This window comes from Purpureocillium takamizusanense, chromosome 1 (assembly GCF_022605165.1).
Source record: "Purpureocillium takamizusanense chromosome 1, complete sequence".
NCBI classification, from domain to species: Eukaryota; Fungi; Ascomycota; class Sordariomycetes; order Hypocreales; family Ophiocordycipitaceae; genus Purpureocillium; species Purpureocillium takamizusanense.
This window is the reverse complement of record NC_063068.1, coordinates 3,039,320-3,053,770: the sequence shown is the minus strand read 5'-3', so window position 1 is coordinate 3,053,770 and position 14,451 is coordinate 3,039,320. Positions and strand designations below refer to the sequence as shown.

At 60.8% G+C, this 14,451-nt stretch overlaps 4 protein-coding genes across 4 annotated transcripts; 2 read left to right on the top strand and 2 right to left on the bottom strand.

Moving 5' to 3' along the window:
• Positions 1-1,184: 1,184 nt before the first annotated feature.
• JDV02_000975 (uncharacterized protein) lies at positions 1,185-1,991 on the top strand (the record flags this gene model as incomplete). Its single annotated transcript, XM_047981858.1, has 1 exon — positions 1,185-1,991. The coding sequence occupies one exon, from the start codon at positions 1,185-1,187 to the stop codon at positions 1,554-1,556; it is 372 nt and encodes a 123-aa protein (XP_047837819.1). The 3' UTR covers positions 1,557-1,991.
• Positions 1,992-4,463: 2,472 nt separating this feature from the next.
• On the top strand, positions 4,464-8,443 carry CPP1 (Protein-tyrosine-phosphatase). The gene has a single exon (XM_047981857.1). The coding sequence runs from the start codon at positions 5,388-5,390 to the stop codon at positions 7,746-7,748; it is 2,361 nt and encodes a 786-aa protein (XP_047837818.1). The 5' UTR covers positions 4,464-5,387; the 3' UTR covers positions 7,749-8,443.
• Positions 8,344-10,539, bottom strand: HUT1 (UDP-galactose transporter). The gene is made up of 3 exons (XM_047981856.1): positions 9,978-10,539; positions 9,067-9,884; positions 8,344-8,947 (listed from the first exon to the last, which is right to left on the bottom strand). The coding sequence occupies exons 1-3, from the start codon at positions 10,214-10,216 to the stop codon at positions 8,724-8,726; spliced, it is 1,281 nt and encodes a 426-aa protein (XP_047837817.1). The 5' UTR covers positions 10,217-10,539; the 3' UTR covers positions 8,344-8,723.
• Positions 10,540-10,787: 248 nt separating this feature from the next.
• On the bottom strand, positions 10,788-13,937 carry HEK2 (RNA binding protein, heterogenous nuclear RNP-K like protein). The gene is made up of 5 exons (XM_047981855.1): positions 13,466-13,937; positions 12,739-13,246; positions 12,092-12,669; positions 11,596-12,034; positions 10,788-11,512 (listed from the first exon to the last, which is right to left on the bottom strand). The coding sequence occupies exons 2-4, from the start codon at positions 13,136-13,138 to the stop codon at positions 11,897-11,899; spliced, it is 1,116 nt and encodes a 371-aa protein (XP_047837816.1). The 5' UTR covers positions 13,139-13,246; positions 13,466-13,937; the 3' UTR covers positions 10,788-11,512; positions 11,596-11,896.
• Positions 13,938-14,451: the final 514 nt, after the last annotated feature.

Sequence of the window (14,451 nt, the reverse complement as noted above, 5' to 3'; positions counted from 1 at the left end):
GGTGGCTCCAGGTTGGTGGTATGGATGACAGTCAAAGTCGCCTGGCGGTCCGAGCTCCGTTCGTGCGGGCTGTGAGCCTTGCTTGTGTCAACACCAAATCGCAATCCTGGATAGCATATTCGAAAGGTGACGCGTGCTTGCAGACGACTCAGGGGTACAGTCTCCGGGACCGACGACGTACTTCGTACGAGGCCATGCACACATTCTGCGCCAACGAGCTGCCCCGCACGATTGACGGTTTGAGCATTCGCGTACACTGCGTTCGTGACGATTGTAATGTCTTCAATGGGCAGTGCTGTAGTCCATGACACGGCTGGTCCATGCATACGGTGGTGGCCAGAGGGTTTCTCCCAGATGTCACGAGACGGACACTGTTAGGCGATGCTGCTTCGCCTCTGCATCCTTGTCGGATCATCATGGCGCACGGCGCTGCTATAGACTCCGCCGCGTTTCTTCAAGGTGGAAGGACGTGGTTCCGATTGTCTGGCCAGGCGCCAGGAACCGTCTGAGCTGGACGGGATCATCCTGGATGCTTCGAATGAACACCCCGATGACATGCGAGTCCCCACCACCCGCATGCAATACAAGCGACCTGTATCATTGCAATGTTGCGGCAATGTCCATTATTCATGCGGCCATGGAAGAAGCATCGCGCTTCGCTTGATGGCCAATCTCGCCGTCACGGCAAGATTTGTCTGTATCGTGGAGGTGCAGGGTAGGCAGGTGTTCAGATGGGAGCATGGGCTCCTCGTACAGCGTTGAGAGGGACCGACACGAGAGGCCACACATCGGCTCTGGGTGCGGATGCAGAGATGAAGCAACAAGGTGCCCTTGTGCGTGTTGGGAGCGTCACGCTGGTACGCAAACCTGCCGTGGCTTCGTTTAGGCTCTGACAAGGGCACGCGACGCAAACAGGAACCACGGAGATGGGTAGTGTGGTGAAGCGGCAAGATGGTGTTTCAAAGCTAGGCGATGACATCAGCCATGACCGGGGAGCGTCGTTTGGCCTTATCAAAAAAGCTCTTACCTGCGCAACGCCTGTGTTAGCGCGCCATTTTGCGGAGGGGACCCTGACATACAGTATCGAAACACAGTGTGGCATCCTGAAACGCCGCCAGATGAGGTGACGATGCCGACGCCCCGCACGGTACAGCCGGGTCACGCCCTTTTGGTGCCTGCTCGTTATGCACGACGTGGGCAAAGTCCCTTGCTCGTCGCGAAATTGCGATGAGCATCCTCGCCCAGCGCCTGCGCTCCTTCTTCGTTTGACGCCCGGTGGCAGCACGCGCGACCACCATGATTCCATTGCGACGGGCTGCCAGAGCAAAGCCACAATCGTCACCCGCCGGGACGTCTTCCGACGTGGACGCAAACAGCTCCTCTTGTTGGGGGGCGTCAGCCAGCTAGCCAGTCTGATCGACGCCTCAAGACGGGGTGAGACGGCCGGCCGCGAAATGAGCAGTGAGGCCCTGGAACGTGCTATTTATACGCATTCACCATCAACCCGGTGGCAGATCACGACTCTGCGGGCTCATCTCATTGCATGCGGCTCGTAGCTTGCCATGCGGTGATGGGACAGGCACGAGGGTGTGTATCGAGCATCATCCCCGCGTTGTCGTCGACGCTGGCCTGTCAAGTAAGACAACCACCGACTTCGGCATCAGGTGTTGCCTCCGTCTCCGAGCTTACTTCGTCCTTGCATAGGGAAACTGGGCACGGATCAGCGCGGAGTGACGAGGGTTGGGCCTTGCGAAGTCGTGATGACGATGACGAGGAGGACACCGGTGGGGGGCTTTTGATGTCATGGGTATGACAACTCTTGATGAAAACCATGCTGACGGTAGCTGGACAAATGTCACCGCTGCGGAACCGGTCATTGCCTGCCTGAGGTCGTCGTCGCAAGCCCAAGCACGTCTACGGGTCCTCTGTGTGGCTGTCGCGGATACCCCCAGACCGCGGGAGGCGGGATACTGGCGAGTCTCACAGCTGCCACGCAACAGGGCCGGCGGCACAGGCGTTTCGAGACGCCGCTATCCATCTGGTGCGGTCGGGTCGGCCCATGGCGGCGACGAGTCGCCTGTGATTCGGTGGATATCCTGCCGTGTCAGCGCGTCAGGGCTCCGGCCAGCCGGCCGAGGTGAGACCCTGCGGCTGTCGTCGTCGCTGCGGAGCTAAGCTGACCAGTCGCTGCGCTGCCTTTCTCCAACCTGAAGCCAGTCCATGAAAGAGCCTCTTGGTCGTCCACGAGGCGGCTGCGTGGCAGCTGGAGCTCCTGGCTCCTGGCTCCTGGCGCCTCGCGCCGCCCGAGCCAACCTCAACAGCTCCAGGTTGCACAACTACCTTACGTACGGATGCCTTCGGTATGCGCATGCGAATGAGTGAGCGCGTGGCGTGTGTGCGCTTGCCGGGCCTCTTATGTGCAGCGGCGGCGGCGGCGGCGGCGGTCACGACTGCTGCTCGCCTACGGCTGACCAGTGGAAGCCATGCAATGCAATGTCATTGGGAAGGCGCAGGTGCAGCAGCAGCAACAACAACAGCAACCACGGGCAACAGCGTAGTGTAATACCCATCAGCAGACAGGTCGACAACGGTGGGCAACCGCACCGCGCCGCACCAAAAGTATAACATACTGACTGCTCCGTTTGCGTGTCTCGGACTAAAACCCGGACCAGCACTCTCATGGCAGCTCGTCGCCGGCATCGCATCACCAGCAACAACAACAACAGCAGCAGCAGCAGCTGTTACAGCTCCCGAACTTTGCGTCGTGCAGCACTTTCGTCTTATTTGGCACCGCACACCCCTCTCTCTCGAGGGACACTCCTCCGCTCATGCCTTCCCAGCGAGTGAGCGAGCGAGCCCAGCGCGGTCCCACCTGCCCGCAGGCCCCTGCACGGAAGAGGAGGCCCACGTCCCAAATTTGGCCCTGAGCGCCGTGATTGGCCGAGTCTTGCCGCCAGGCGTGCTGCGGGCGGCTATATTTAGGTCTGGTCGAGTTGCGTCTCCCCCCCCTGCCCTGCTTCTCCTTCCTGCTCCTGCCCTCTCCTGCGCCGGGCCTGTCTGCGTCCGTGTCCGTCTCGCACCCGGCGCCTTCTGGGAGGGAAGGTGGAGCCCCCCTCTCGATTTGTCCATCCACTGGGGCGTCGCATGTACGTATTTTTTTTTTGCCGCTCGTCGAGGCGTCGCAGGCCCTGCACAGGGGGTTGGTTCGTGTGTGGCTTGCCTCGCTGCCGCGCGCAGCAGAGCTGGGCCACAGGCTCTTTCAGAGTTGCTTCCACATTTGGCTCGACGGGCCCTCCCCCCCCCCCCCCCCCCCCCCCCCTTCTCCCGCGGCGACACCGGCCCACGGGGCCCGAGAAATTTGCTCGCCGGCTTTCTCTGGTCGTTCCGCGTAGCGCCCGCTGCATGGAGGTGTCTGTACGCGTGCATGACTGCCGATTGCGTGCATCGTCGACGTGGCGGAAACTGGTAGATGGCGACGTAGGCACACACTGCAGCAGCCACTAAGGAACTTGGTGAGGGTGCGCCGTGATGTGGAATGGGGCAGGCAGCAAACGACTCCAGGCCATCCATCAACAACAATCCTCCCCGGGTCCAGGGCCCCAACGGCGAACCGCTCCCACGACGCAGCCCAATCAGCGTCCGCCAATAGCTCCCCGCCCTGGTCGGCGGCCTGCCCTGCCCAGGTGGTCTGGAGAGGGGGGGGGGGCCGGCCAGCTTCAGGGCTGTTCACGGTTGCCAGCCCGCTGGGCAAGCAGCTGGAACCCAGTACCCAGCAGCGGGCAGCACCCGACCCTCCCTTGCCCCTGAAGACGGCCTGCCGTCTAGCACTTAGGTATCTTTAGTAGGTAAGGTGTCTGTAGGTGTCAGCTCACCCGGCCGGAGCAGGCTCCGACTGTTTGTCAGAATGCTGCACTCGTGTTGGCGGGTCCTGCATTCGTACAGTACGTAGTACGTATTCCCTTATGTAGCAGTAAATTCAGCGCATGTATGGCACGCGAGAGAGAGCGACAGAGAGAGAGGCTGTGCATTGCCTACGGGCACATGTGCACTGTAGAGGAGAAGGTAGTGCCTAATAATGTGCTCGAGCACGGGCAAGCTCTGCTCAACCGTCTGTTCACTGCGTGCGCCACGCGCCGCGACCAACAGGGCACCAAAACCTCAACACATCCCCCCTCAGGTCCCATCGTCAGTCAGCCCGGGCTTGGGGGCTCGCCACGCCCCAAGAGTCCGTCCATCCGCACGCGCTACTCCGTAAAAAGAGTCAGTTCGAGTTGCGTTCCCTCGAAGGCCCCCCCCCCTTCTCCCCTTGACGCCGGCCAAACAGAGCACATCTCAGCCCAGCACAACCCCGGCCTGGCCTGCCTGCCTGCTGGTCGCCGCCTCCCATCCTTGCCCACGCCCACCTCCCACCACACACGCCCCCCCCCCCCAGCCGCTGCCGCCCGCCGCCCGCCACCGTCCTCCACTGTTTGTTCGACGCTTATTCCTCCCCCCCCGTCCACTTCACTCATCCTCGCCTTTCGTCCTCCTCCTGCAACACCAGCAGCAGCAGAGCCGCTCTCTCTGTTCGACGAATCGAGCCGCCTCCTCCTCCTCCTCCCCCTTCCCCTCGGCCGCCGTTGCCCTTCCTCCCCCCTTCCACTTCTTTCCTCCATTTCGTCTTTCCTTGACAGCCTCCAGACCAACCGCAGCCTCGACCGGGTCGTGTCTGCGTGTTGTCCCCGACAAGCGCCCTTTCGTCTGCCGCTCTGGCTTTCTTCCTTCCCCCTCCCGCGCACATGGGCTTCCGCTAAGCGCCGATTTTGTGTCTCACATCGATAACGGGTCTCATTCCTTCCTTGTCTGCCCTCCCTTCCTCCCTCTTACTTCCAAAGTTTCCGCACACTCGGCACGACGACAGAGACTGGGACGTCAAAGGACCACCCGGTTGTTTCTCATCATCACGCCCTCTCGACGACGACTCCCGAACCTCGACTCTTCTCTCGCCCGCCGCTGCCGTCGTGCCCTACTCGTCGATCTGTCTTCCCCCATCGCCTCAGCCTCGCGAGGAGCGGCTCTCGAGTCGCCTGCCCTCGCTCTCTCGGAGCCAGCCTCGGCCTGGCCTCACCCGCGTCACGTCGATTGACGGGATCCAGCAGCGCTGTCCACTTGTCCTCGGCCGACCGACCGACTCTTTCTCAACGTCCGCTCCTTCTTACACAGCGTCGCTTTTTGCTTCAGTCCCTCTCCACAGAGCCGTTCTATTTTTAATCCCACCCGCACCGACCCCCCGTCAGCCCGGGTGTAAGATCTGGACCGACACTGCTGGCGCCGTTGACCAAGAGCCCCCGTTGACTGGGGTCAGGATCAACGACGCCGCCATAACGCCATCCAGTCCTCGCGTAATCATGCCGTCCGCCACAGCCCGGCGCATGTACGAGGATCAAATACCGTCCTTCATGTCAGTGTTTGATCTTGACGCTGAGACCATGGCCGATCGCGACACCGTGACTGTTGTCGACCCGAAAATGGTCACGGTGGAATCCAAGGCGCATGTTCTTGCGAACACATCTTCCCAGATTGACCTGAACACTGGCTCGATACCCCCCGACGCCATACACAAACACCATGACAGCACCTCGACGCAGATGTCTGAGTCCACAGACTCGTCACCGACGACGACTTTCTCGACGACAGACTCTTCTCCCCTCTCAGATCCGTCGCCCTCCTCGTCGCCTGACTCACCTGTTAATCTGATCCCGCTAAACAACTATCCCTCGGCTATGTTTGGGTGCCGATCCGGCCAGGGACCGATGCTTAGTATTCCGGAGAGCGGAACACTCGAGCGGCCGATGACGTCCCCAGCGCCGCGTCGGCCGCGCAATATGAAGGGCTTGTCAATACAGCCCCCAGCGGCCGTAACGACGACGACCCCCAAGTCCTTCGCCACGGAGCCATCCTCCCCGTCATTCATCAAGCCGACTATCCCCGCCATGAAACGGAAGCCCAGCCAACTCAGTCTCAAGACTGGCACTTCTGATCTGTTGGTCAAGGCGTCACTGGAGGTGCCGGCATCTCCAGGAATGCCACCAATCCTGCAGCGCCGTGCTTTGAAGCACTCGACGTCGTCTCCTCACATGCTCACTGGTCTCAAGTCCTCGACATTCGGCCCTCCGGGCGGCATGACATTCCCCAGAGTGCTGGAGCGCAATCAATCCGGACTCTCCGAGGTTTTGCGACCCATGAAGACGAGCATGAACATGGAGTTTGAAACGAGTATTACCGAAGAGGACTCACCCATTAAGACGCAGCTCGCCAAGCGCACCGAGTTCGAGCCGTACCACGAGAGCCTCAACAATGAGGACCAGAAATCACCAGGCTATCCGGACGGCCCAATCGCCATATACGGTGATAACGTTTACCTGTACCTGGAACCGACAGCTGAGGAGGCTTCACAATTTGACGTGGTAATAAACGTGGCTCGAGAAGTCAAGAACCCTTTCGACGCACTCTCAAAACCCTTCTTTGGCCCCAGCTCTACTTTGGATGGAACGCCTGCACCGCCAACAGCGCTGGACGAGAGTCCAGTTCCAGACACTGCCGCTACAACCGCCAGCTACGCGACGGCCTTTGAGTTCCCGTTGAGTGAAGACAAGCCGATGGAGACACCCACGACACCAAAGGCGAATCCGCTGAAGGAACCCGAGTATATTCATGTTCCTTGGGACCACAACACTGACATCGCCCCGGATCTGATGCGCCTCTGCGAAACGATAGACAATCGCGTCAAGCAGAGCAAGAAGGTGCTCGTGCATTGTCAACAGGGGGCGAGTCGCTCGGCCAGCTTGATCATAGCCTACGGCTTGTACCAAAAGCCCGAACTGACTGTCAACGATGCCTATTATGCCGCGCAAGCGAAGAGTCGGTGGATCAGCCCCAACATGAAGCTCATGTATTCGCTGCAGGATTTCCACAAGGAGCTCTCCAAGAAGCGCCTGCCTCCGACTTCTACGTACCGTCCACGGACTGGTCGGAGCCCGACAAAGCACAGGCTGACGCTTTCTGCCGACGCAATTGACATGACGCCGAAGGAGCCTCAGAGCGCGCCCCTCCCCGGGGATGATGGCAAATCTGGCGACACGGACTCTGGGCCAAGCCCGACACGCCCCAGGGGCAGTTCGACACCGGGAGTTCCGACCGTGTCGCCTGGTCCTGCGTCTGCACCCTTGACTTTCTCATGGAGGGAGCAGGTGGAGGAAAAGCCGCCTCCGATACCCAAGCTCGTCGCCGAACGGCCTGCTGGACGACGCAGGCTTGATTGCGACAGACCGGAGTCTAATACCCCGGCTGCGGACGGGTCGTGGACCTTCCCAAGCAGCGTCTCAGCGGATGCTTGGTCGCTGTCGTTAGAATTGCCACCGCCTTGCCCCAAAGGCACTGCGACGAATGACGCTACACTTGTGGAGCAGACAGTGACGATACGACCGTCCGTTCCTGACGAAGATGCTCTTATGTCCCCACGAGCCGAAACCATGACCGAAAATCCTTTTCATGGTGGGAGCCAAATGGCTGGCTTGCGCTTTGCTGAGGCGCCGCCGACGCCGACTGGAGGGCTCTTCTCCCCTCGGCAGTCTATTTTTGCGCGGGATCCGTTTTCCTTCTTCGGAAGGATTGCATCGTTTGGCCGTCCGCCTCAGGTAGCCGACCCTCGGAGCCCGCCCACCAAGGGGGAGACGCCGATAGTTCGCTCCATCGACGACGTGCTATGACAGCTTGACGACGATGTGCCGGCATCTCATATACTATTTTCTACGACGACGATCTAATTTGGAGGGGCACCTTTTGCGGATCTCGATGATACCCTCACTTTGGAAACTTAGCCATGTGCAGTGGTCAGGGGCATGGGTTGCACGAGCGCCGGCGAGCGCGACTGTGACGCCTCGTGGGCTGTGACGCATAGCATTGCAGGCGTTCTTGTTTGTGTATATACCGAAGCCACTGGAGTCGTGCGGCGCCGCGCTCCCATCTTTTGAGACACTCGCTAATCTCTGTCGATACTTGCCGTCGTGCTCGGCACAGAGGAGCCCAAGCTTAGGGCAGTGAGCATGGGTTAGAGGCTCGCGATCCCGGCTACATACATTTGGTGTTTGTTCCACCGCATTAAGCATCATTACGTCGCCCGTCGATTGGCAACTGTGGCGATCTCACGATGATTAACCCCTGGGTGGTACATGCCGGGGTTTCATTGACGCACTGGGTAGCCACGGGGGGGGGGGGGGGGGAACATGGTCTCGGATGGATTGATCCAAATGAAATACGGTCACCGGCATTGCCGCTCGCTATCCGCGTACCCAACAAGGGACGCGGCGATCGGAGAGTGACGGAGCATGAATACGAGGCAAAGCGACTGAAGCGTATGGCGCATCTTGGGAAAATACACACAACCAATTATCTTGGTGACCCTTACATCTCGTCGGAAGCGTGACTCGCGTCTTTGTATGGTGCCATTATGTTTCTATGCAACCAAGTGCCAAATGCCAAGCGCTCAAAGAGATGTTTCTCCTGTGCTGCTAACAACGCCGTGATATCAAATCCGCCTCCATCTAGTACGGAAAACAATGGACGCGCCTGGCCTCTGTGCCGGGCTGCATATAGTCCCTACCCTCGATGCAAAGTTTTGCTCATTCTCGCGAATGCGCGGACGACCGGATGAGGTGAGATGGTGTGATCGAGAGCGCACTCTGTCACGAGTCCTTCTTGGCCTTGTTGGCCGCCTCCTTGGCCAGCTTCTCGCGGCGCGCGATGCCGGCCTCGACGCCGATGCCGCCGAAGACGAGCCCGACGCCGAGCCACTGCATGTGCGTGAGGCGGTGGCCGAAGGCGACGACGGACAGGATCATGGTGAACATCTTGCGGGTGACGGTGACGGTGACGAGCAGCACGGACGAGAACGTGGAGAGCGTGTAGACTGTGGGTTGGGGCCGCAGCAGGTCAGTCGAGGACTTTGCGAAGGGGGGGGGGGGATGGGGAGGCTTGAGCGCCAGTGAAGGAAGGGAAGAGGAGAGAAGCAGGGCGAGAGAGACTCACAAATAAAGACTTGGCCGACAGCGCCGCACGCCGCAAAGCCCAGGACGTCCTTCCACACGGAGGGATAGCGCCTCATGAAGTCGAGGGCGGCACCGAGCTCGCCGGCGCTGCCGGCCACGTCCATGCCGAGCCAGTCGCCGAGCCCGGTCGAGACGAGGTACGGGCTGGCGACGAGGTAGAGGCCGGTGACGAGGGTGCTCATGATGTTGTTGGCGCACATCATCTGCGGGCCGCTATAGGGGCGGAAGGCCTGGAAGATGTAGTCCTGGGTGCTGTTGGTAAGCCCGTCGAAGAGCAGGTTGATGCTTAGGAGCAGTAGGCCCCACGCGACGTTGGATGACGACGACGGCGCCTTGTGCTTGCTGCCACCACCGCCGCCGCGCCGCCCCGAGTGCAATGTAAAGACGGCCACGCCGGCCGTGACGGCCGTGACCACCAGGTACTTGTACAGCGGGTACCGCCTACGGAAGACGGTGATATGAAGGAACATGACGGGCAGAAGCTTGCAGCTCTTGGCGAGGAGGAAGGTGATGTAGTCGATGTGCGCCAGGCTGGCGTACCCAAACGGGCTGGCGAGGCTCGACGTGACGGCGACGAGGGCGAGCGGACCGAGGATGCGGCGCGATGGGATGACGGGCGGCACGGCGGCCCCGCGCGGGGTCGACAGCAGCAGGTAGACGCAGCCGACCGTCGCCGCGAAGACGGACTGGATCGTGTTGAGGAAGACGGGAAAATGCCACTTTTCGGGGGCCGCGCCGTCACCGCTGGGCCCATACGGCGTCGTCGTGAGTTTCTCCTGGAGGTACGCCCACGTCAAGCTGTGTATCATCAAAACGTTAGCTGGTTGCTGCACTTTGCTTTACAAGCCCAATGGCCCAGGCGAGGGGATGGGGGTCACTCTGCTCACTCACAAGGACGCGTATATGCCCGCGACGGAGATGACCAGCTGCAGCACCCCGGCCTCGTTCCTGGCGGCGGCGGCGGCGGCGGCGGCGACGACGACGGGAGGCTGCCCACCGTTGGCCGTCGTCGCGTGCTTCATGTCCGCCACCGGCGCGCCGTTGGCTGACGTCTGCCACGACGCCGTCCGCTTGTTAAAGTATTCGGACGACGACTCACGCCTCACGGGTGGCTGTTTTGTTCGCGCCATTCTCTGTGCGGCTCCGGCGGCGGCGGCGGCGCGGCTCGAAAAGGCGGGTGCGGAGGCGGCGGTTAGGGTGTCGCAGTAGAGTGAGTCTGCAGCCAGACAACAGTTCAAAAGCAGGCAGAAAGGAAATATGCAAACAAATTTCACGCCATGCGATCGAATGGAAACGCGCTGGGGTGTTCTGGCCGACTGTGCCGCCCCGGTCAAAGGTGAGAGGTGGTGCGTGAGCAGAAGGGAGAGTCGATGGCGGTCCTGGCTGATGAGCTAAATGACAGATTGGCTTCATCAACGCGCACCGTGACGTCTAGGCGCCACTTGGGAAGGACCCTGCGCCGGCGGCGCCTGCTCCGCGGGGCCAGCCGAACCGTTTCAATGGCTCCCGGCCACATTCGGCATGGCGCCCTGCGACCGATGCGGCGGCCCCCTGCCCTGCCTCCACTGTGCGTGGGGACGACAGCCCGCTCCAGGGGGCCGACGACCCCTTCCTTCATCCCCTCATGCCCTTATGCCTCGTGCCAGCACTGCGATACCCACGCCTGCGAGCACCTACAAAGTACTGCGGCATGCCATTATTGGGGCAATTCGTTAATTTGATTTTTTAAAAGTATAGCTAGATACACTCCTTCCTGGGTGTTCCCGTGCCCCCCAAAGTCCGCAATGTCATCAATCATGCCGTGGGGGTATAGCCAGACTCCTCATCGCCAGTGTCAAGAGCGATATCCGGGGTCGAGACGGGTGAGCAGTGAAGAGGTGAGGGGGATTCGAGGCCGCAGACGATACCTAGTCCACCAGTCATGACCGCATCCTCCTTCGAATGCCCGCACCATAACAGTACATGTAGATGTCCGAGGCCTCGGAGAATAGTCGGGATGAGTGCGTGTGTATTTGTTTGTGTGGGTGAGTGGGTGTGCGTGCGTGCGTGCGTGCGTGCTCCGAGTCGAAGTGAGGGAGTGTGAAACGGGGTCGAGTAGAGACTGATCATGGAGCACAGTCAGCATGGCGTTGCCCCGGGCCATCGGTCGTCAGCGCAGGTGCCGCTGATCCACCGTGCCCGAGCAAACGCCATGCCTTTCTGTGGTGCCGAGGGGTCGTGCGCGCCGGCCGCCAGAGAAGGGTCCGGGTCGTAGTGGCGAGACGTGGAGAGCCGTGTGACCAGAGCTCCGTGTTGATGAGGCATGGGCGGGCGGTTGATAGGGAAACGGCGGCGCGAAAGGTCCAATCCGAGCCGGTGAGGTAGCGGCAAAACAGCAAAAAATTGAAGCGTGCCGTTCTCGCGCACTCCGTCCGGCATCAGCTTCCCTTTGTATCGGCAAAGATTATGGCGCGAGGCGTGTCAGAAAGACGTGATAAGACAGAGTCGTAAAGGATGACTGTTCACCCACCAGCCAAAAGAACAGAGTGTCGGAAATCGATAAAAAGGAAATAAGGGTAACAGGGGAATGAAAGGAAGGAGAAATCGAAGCAGGCGGCGCGCGGCAATGCCCGCGGCGCTAATTTTGGGCCATCACATCATCCTGTCCCCGTCGCTGTGGAAAGTACGGGAGCCTTGCGGCAAGTCAGATCTGGATTCGTTCCGCAGGTCATGAGCCGGCCCCAGTCCGATCCAAGTTCACCTCATTCGAAACGCGGCCGGCAACGCAGCAAGACGGGCCAGCGCACACGGGGAGTTCTGGCCGGAGCCGTCTACTCCGCGTCGGGGAGCTGGCTGCGTCGCATCTTCTCAGCCTCGAGGTTCTCGTACAAGAGGAACAGGGCTGACTCATTCGCCTTGGCCGTGCCCATGATGGTGAACATCCGCTCGCCGGTTTCGTCGTGTGGTGCCTGATCAACGGCCGTCAGCAATACGGTCAAGCCGCCACGATATTGTCAGGGTCTTACCTTGGCAATCGAGATGCGGGCGCCAGAGGTCTTGCGAATCTCGCTAATCTTGCTGCCGGCACGGCCAATGATGCAGCCAACCATGTCTGCGGGAATGCTAATGTTCTGGGTCTGTATCTCCTCGCCATTTTCGTCGTGAGTGGGAGGTCCGCGAGACGCCGCGTCAGAGTCGGAGCGGCGGTTGAAGGGCCGCACACCGCCATTGCTGAAGTCGGCTCCGTTACCCGTGCGCATAACGCGAGGGCTTCCGTATTCGCGGCTACCGGAGCCATAGCCAGAGCTGCCACTGCCGATGCTGCCGCCAGTCGCCCCAGGTTGGGTGCGGACGACGGGGTTGTAGAGAACAGTACCGGTGCCGCGCTGCCAGTCGTCGACGAGGCATTTGCAGATCTCCCATACCGCGCGCTGGATGCCTTCGGGGGTACCTTGAACTTCGACAATGCGTTCGGTTGACTGCGGCAGCATCTCCTTTTGTGCCACCATGCGGACGCCAGAGACGTCCTGAATGTGCTTGATCTTCAGGCCCTGCCTGCCAATGATGGTGCCCATTTGGTTATGGGAGATGAGCAGCTTAATAGCTGTGGCAAGAGAACGATGTCAGTCCACGACTACGGCCTAGGTGGGGGGGGGGATGAAGAGGGACATACGATGAGTGCCATTGCTTTGGACAATGCCGCCCATGCCCATGGCGGGGGCGCCTTCCAGGAGAGCACGGGCAACGATGGCGTAGGCTCTGGAGATGGCGTCGCATTCACCAGTGATGGTGAGGACGCGATCATGGACGCCCTGGACGACCTTACTGACGCCGGCTTTGACACCAGTCTCGTCGCGAAGGTCAGCGACGTTTTTGCCGCCTTTTCCAATGATGACGCCGGCTTCCTTGGAGGAGACAATGGCACGGAGCGTCAGTTGCGCCTGAGCGTATTCCTCGTCCGTCTTAGGGGCGGGCTCCCCGTCGGGGCCGAGACGCTCGTCCATCTTGAGCTGATCCATGGAATCGACGAGATCGTTTCCGTTGGCGGATAGGACTTCCTGAGAGTTGGACATCTTGGCGGTGGAGTGAGGTGGTGATAGCTTGGGGTAGTCGTGAGAGGAAGCGGGCCTTTGGAGGTTGAGGAACGGCAAGCGAGACGACGTGCGAGAGGTGACGGTTATCTGGGTAGGGCACAGTCAGCATGCATCGCGAGAGGGAGTTTGCAGGATGACCCTTGCGGGTATCGCCATCGACACTGTGCCTGCATTGCTTGCAACTTGTTTGTCGCACCTCGACGCAGCAGCCGAGGGTGAGCAAACTGGACGTTGCCAAGAGTTGCAGGCGCGGGTGTCCAGCAGTGCACGCGCGCAAAGAAAAAAGGACGGTGGATATCGACTGACCTGCCAACTCGAAAAAGGAGAAGTGGCTGGCTGCGCGGCGTGAGACGACGGCAGGTAGGCAAATACTGGACGGGGACGAGCTGTCGCGCGGTCCTAGTCTTCGCGTTGCAGGATTGAGAGTCGTGGTGCGGCGATGGCGGGGTCGAGTCGAGGGTTGGGTAGCAGACGTCGCGAGCGGCGTGTGCGTGAGGGGCGGAGATGAGCGGGGAATGAGACCGGAGGGGGAGTTGGCGGACGGGAGTCGAGAGCTGACGGGGGCGGAGGAGGATGAGAAGGGCGAGGGGAGACGCGGATGGGGGCGAAGGTGATGGTGACGGGTGGTGGTGTCGGGGTCTGGTGGTGATCGGGAGCGGGTGAGGGAGGTGGAGGAGAGTGGGAGAGAGAAGCGTTGGAGGAAAAGAAAGAGAGAGCTTTTGGGCGGGCCACTTATGGAGGGCAGTGGTGTGGTGTGTCGAGGCGCGGTGTGGTTGGCAGCGGCGGCGGGGGAGAGGATTGAGGAAGGTACCGCCTTATACTTTGGGAGCCAGTGGGTGTCTACGGTACCTGCCGCATGACAGTGCCTCGAGCCGGGCAGGGCTCCAGCTGTCGCGGCGGGCGGGAAGGGGCTTTTGGGGGGGGGGGGGGGGGCAGGATCCTTTTCGAACCCCCTGGACGGTGTGCTGGGCAGGTGTCACCACAGTGGAGAGCAGCCCTGGAGGTGCACTGGAAGCAGGATGGATGGACTTCGGCCGGGCCGCAAGACGCAAAGTACTGCGGCGTAGTTACCCCCTTCCCCTGCTTACGATTGCCTGCCTGCCTCTGGGCGGGCTACTAAGGCACCTGTACGGAGTAGTGCCTTCCAATATAGGTACCCACGTAGGACCTGCCCGCATAGGTGAGCGTGGACTGCCCCCCAGCTCTCGTTGCATGAGGCAATGTGCTTGCAAGTGGAGGCCCATCCTCAAAGACGGGCATTCGGGCACCTCCGGCGCTTTGCTTGGACTCAC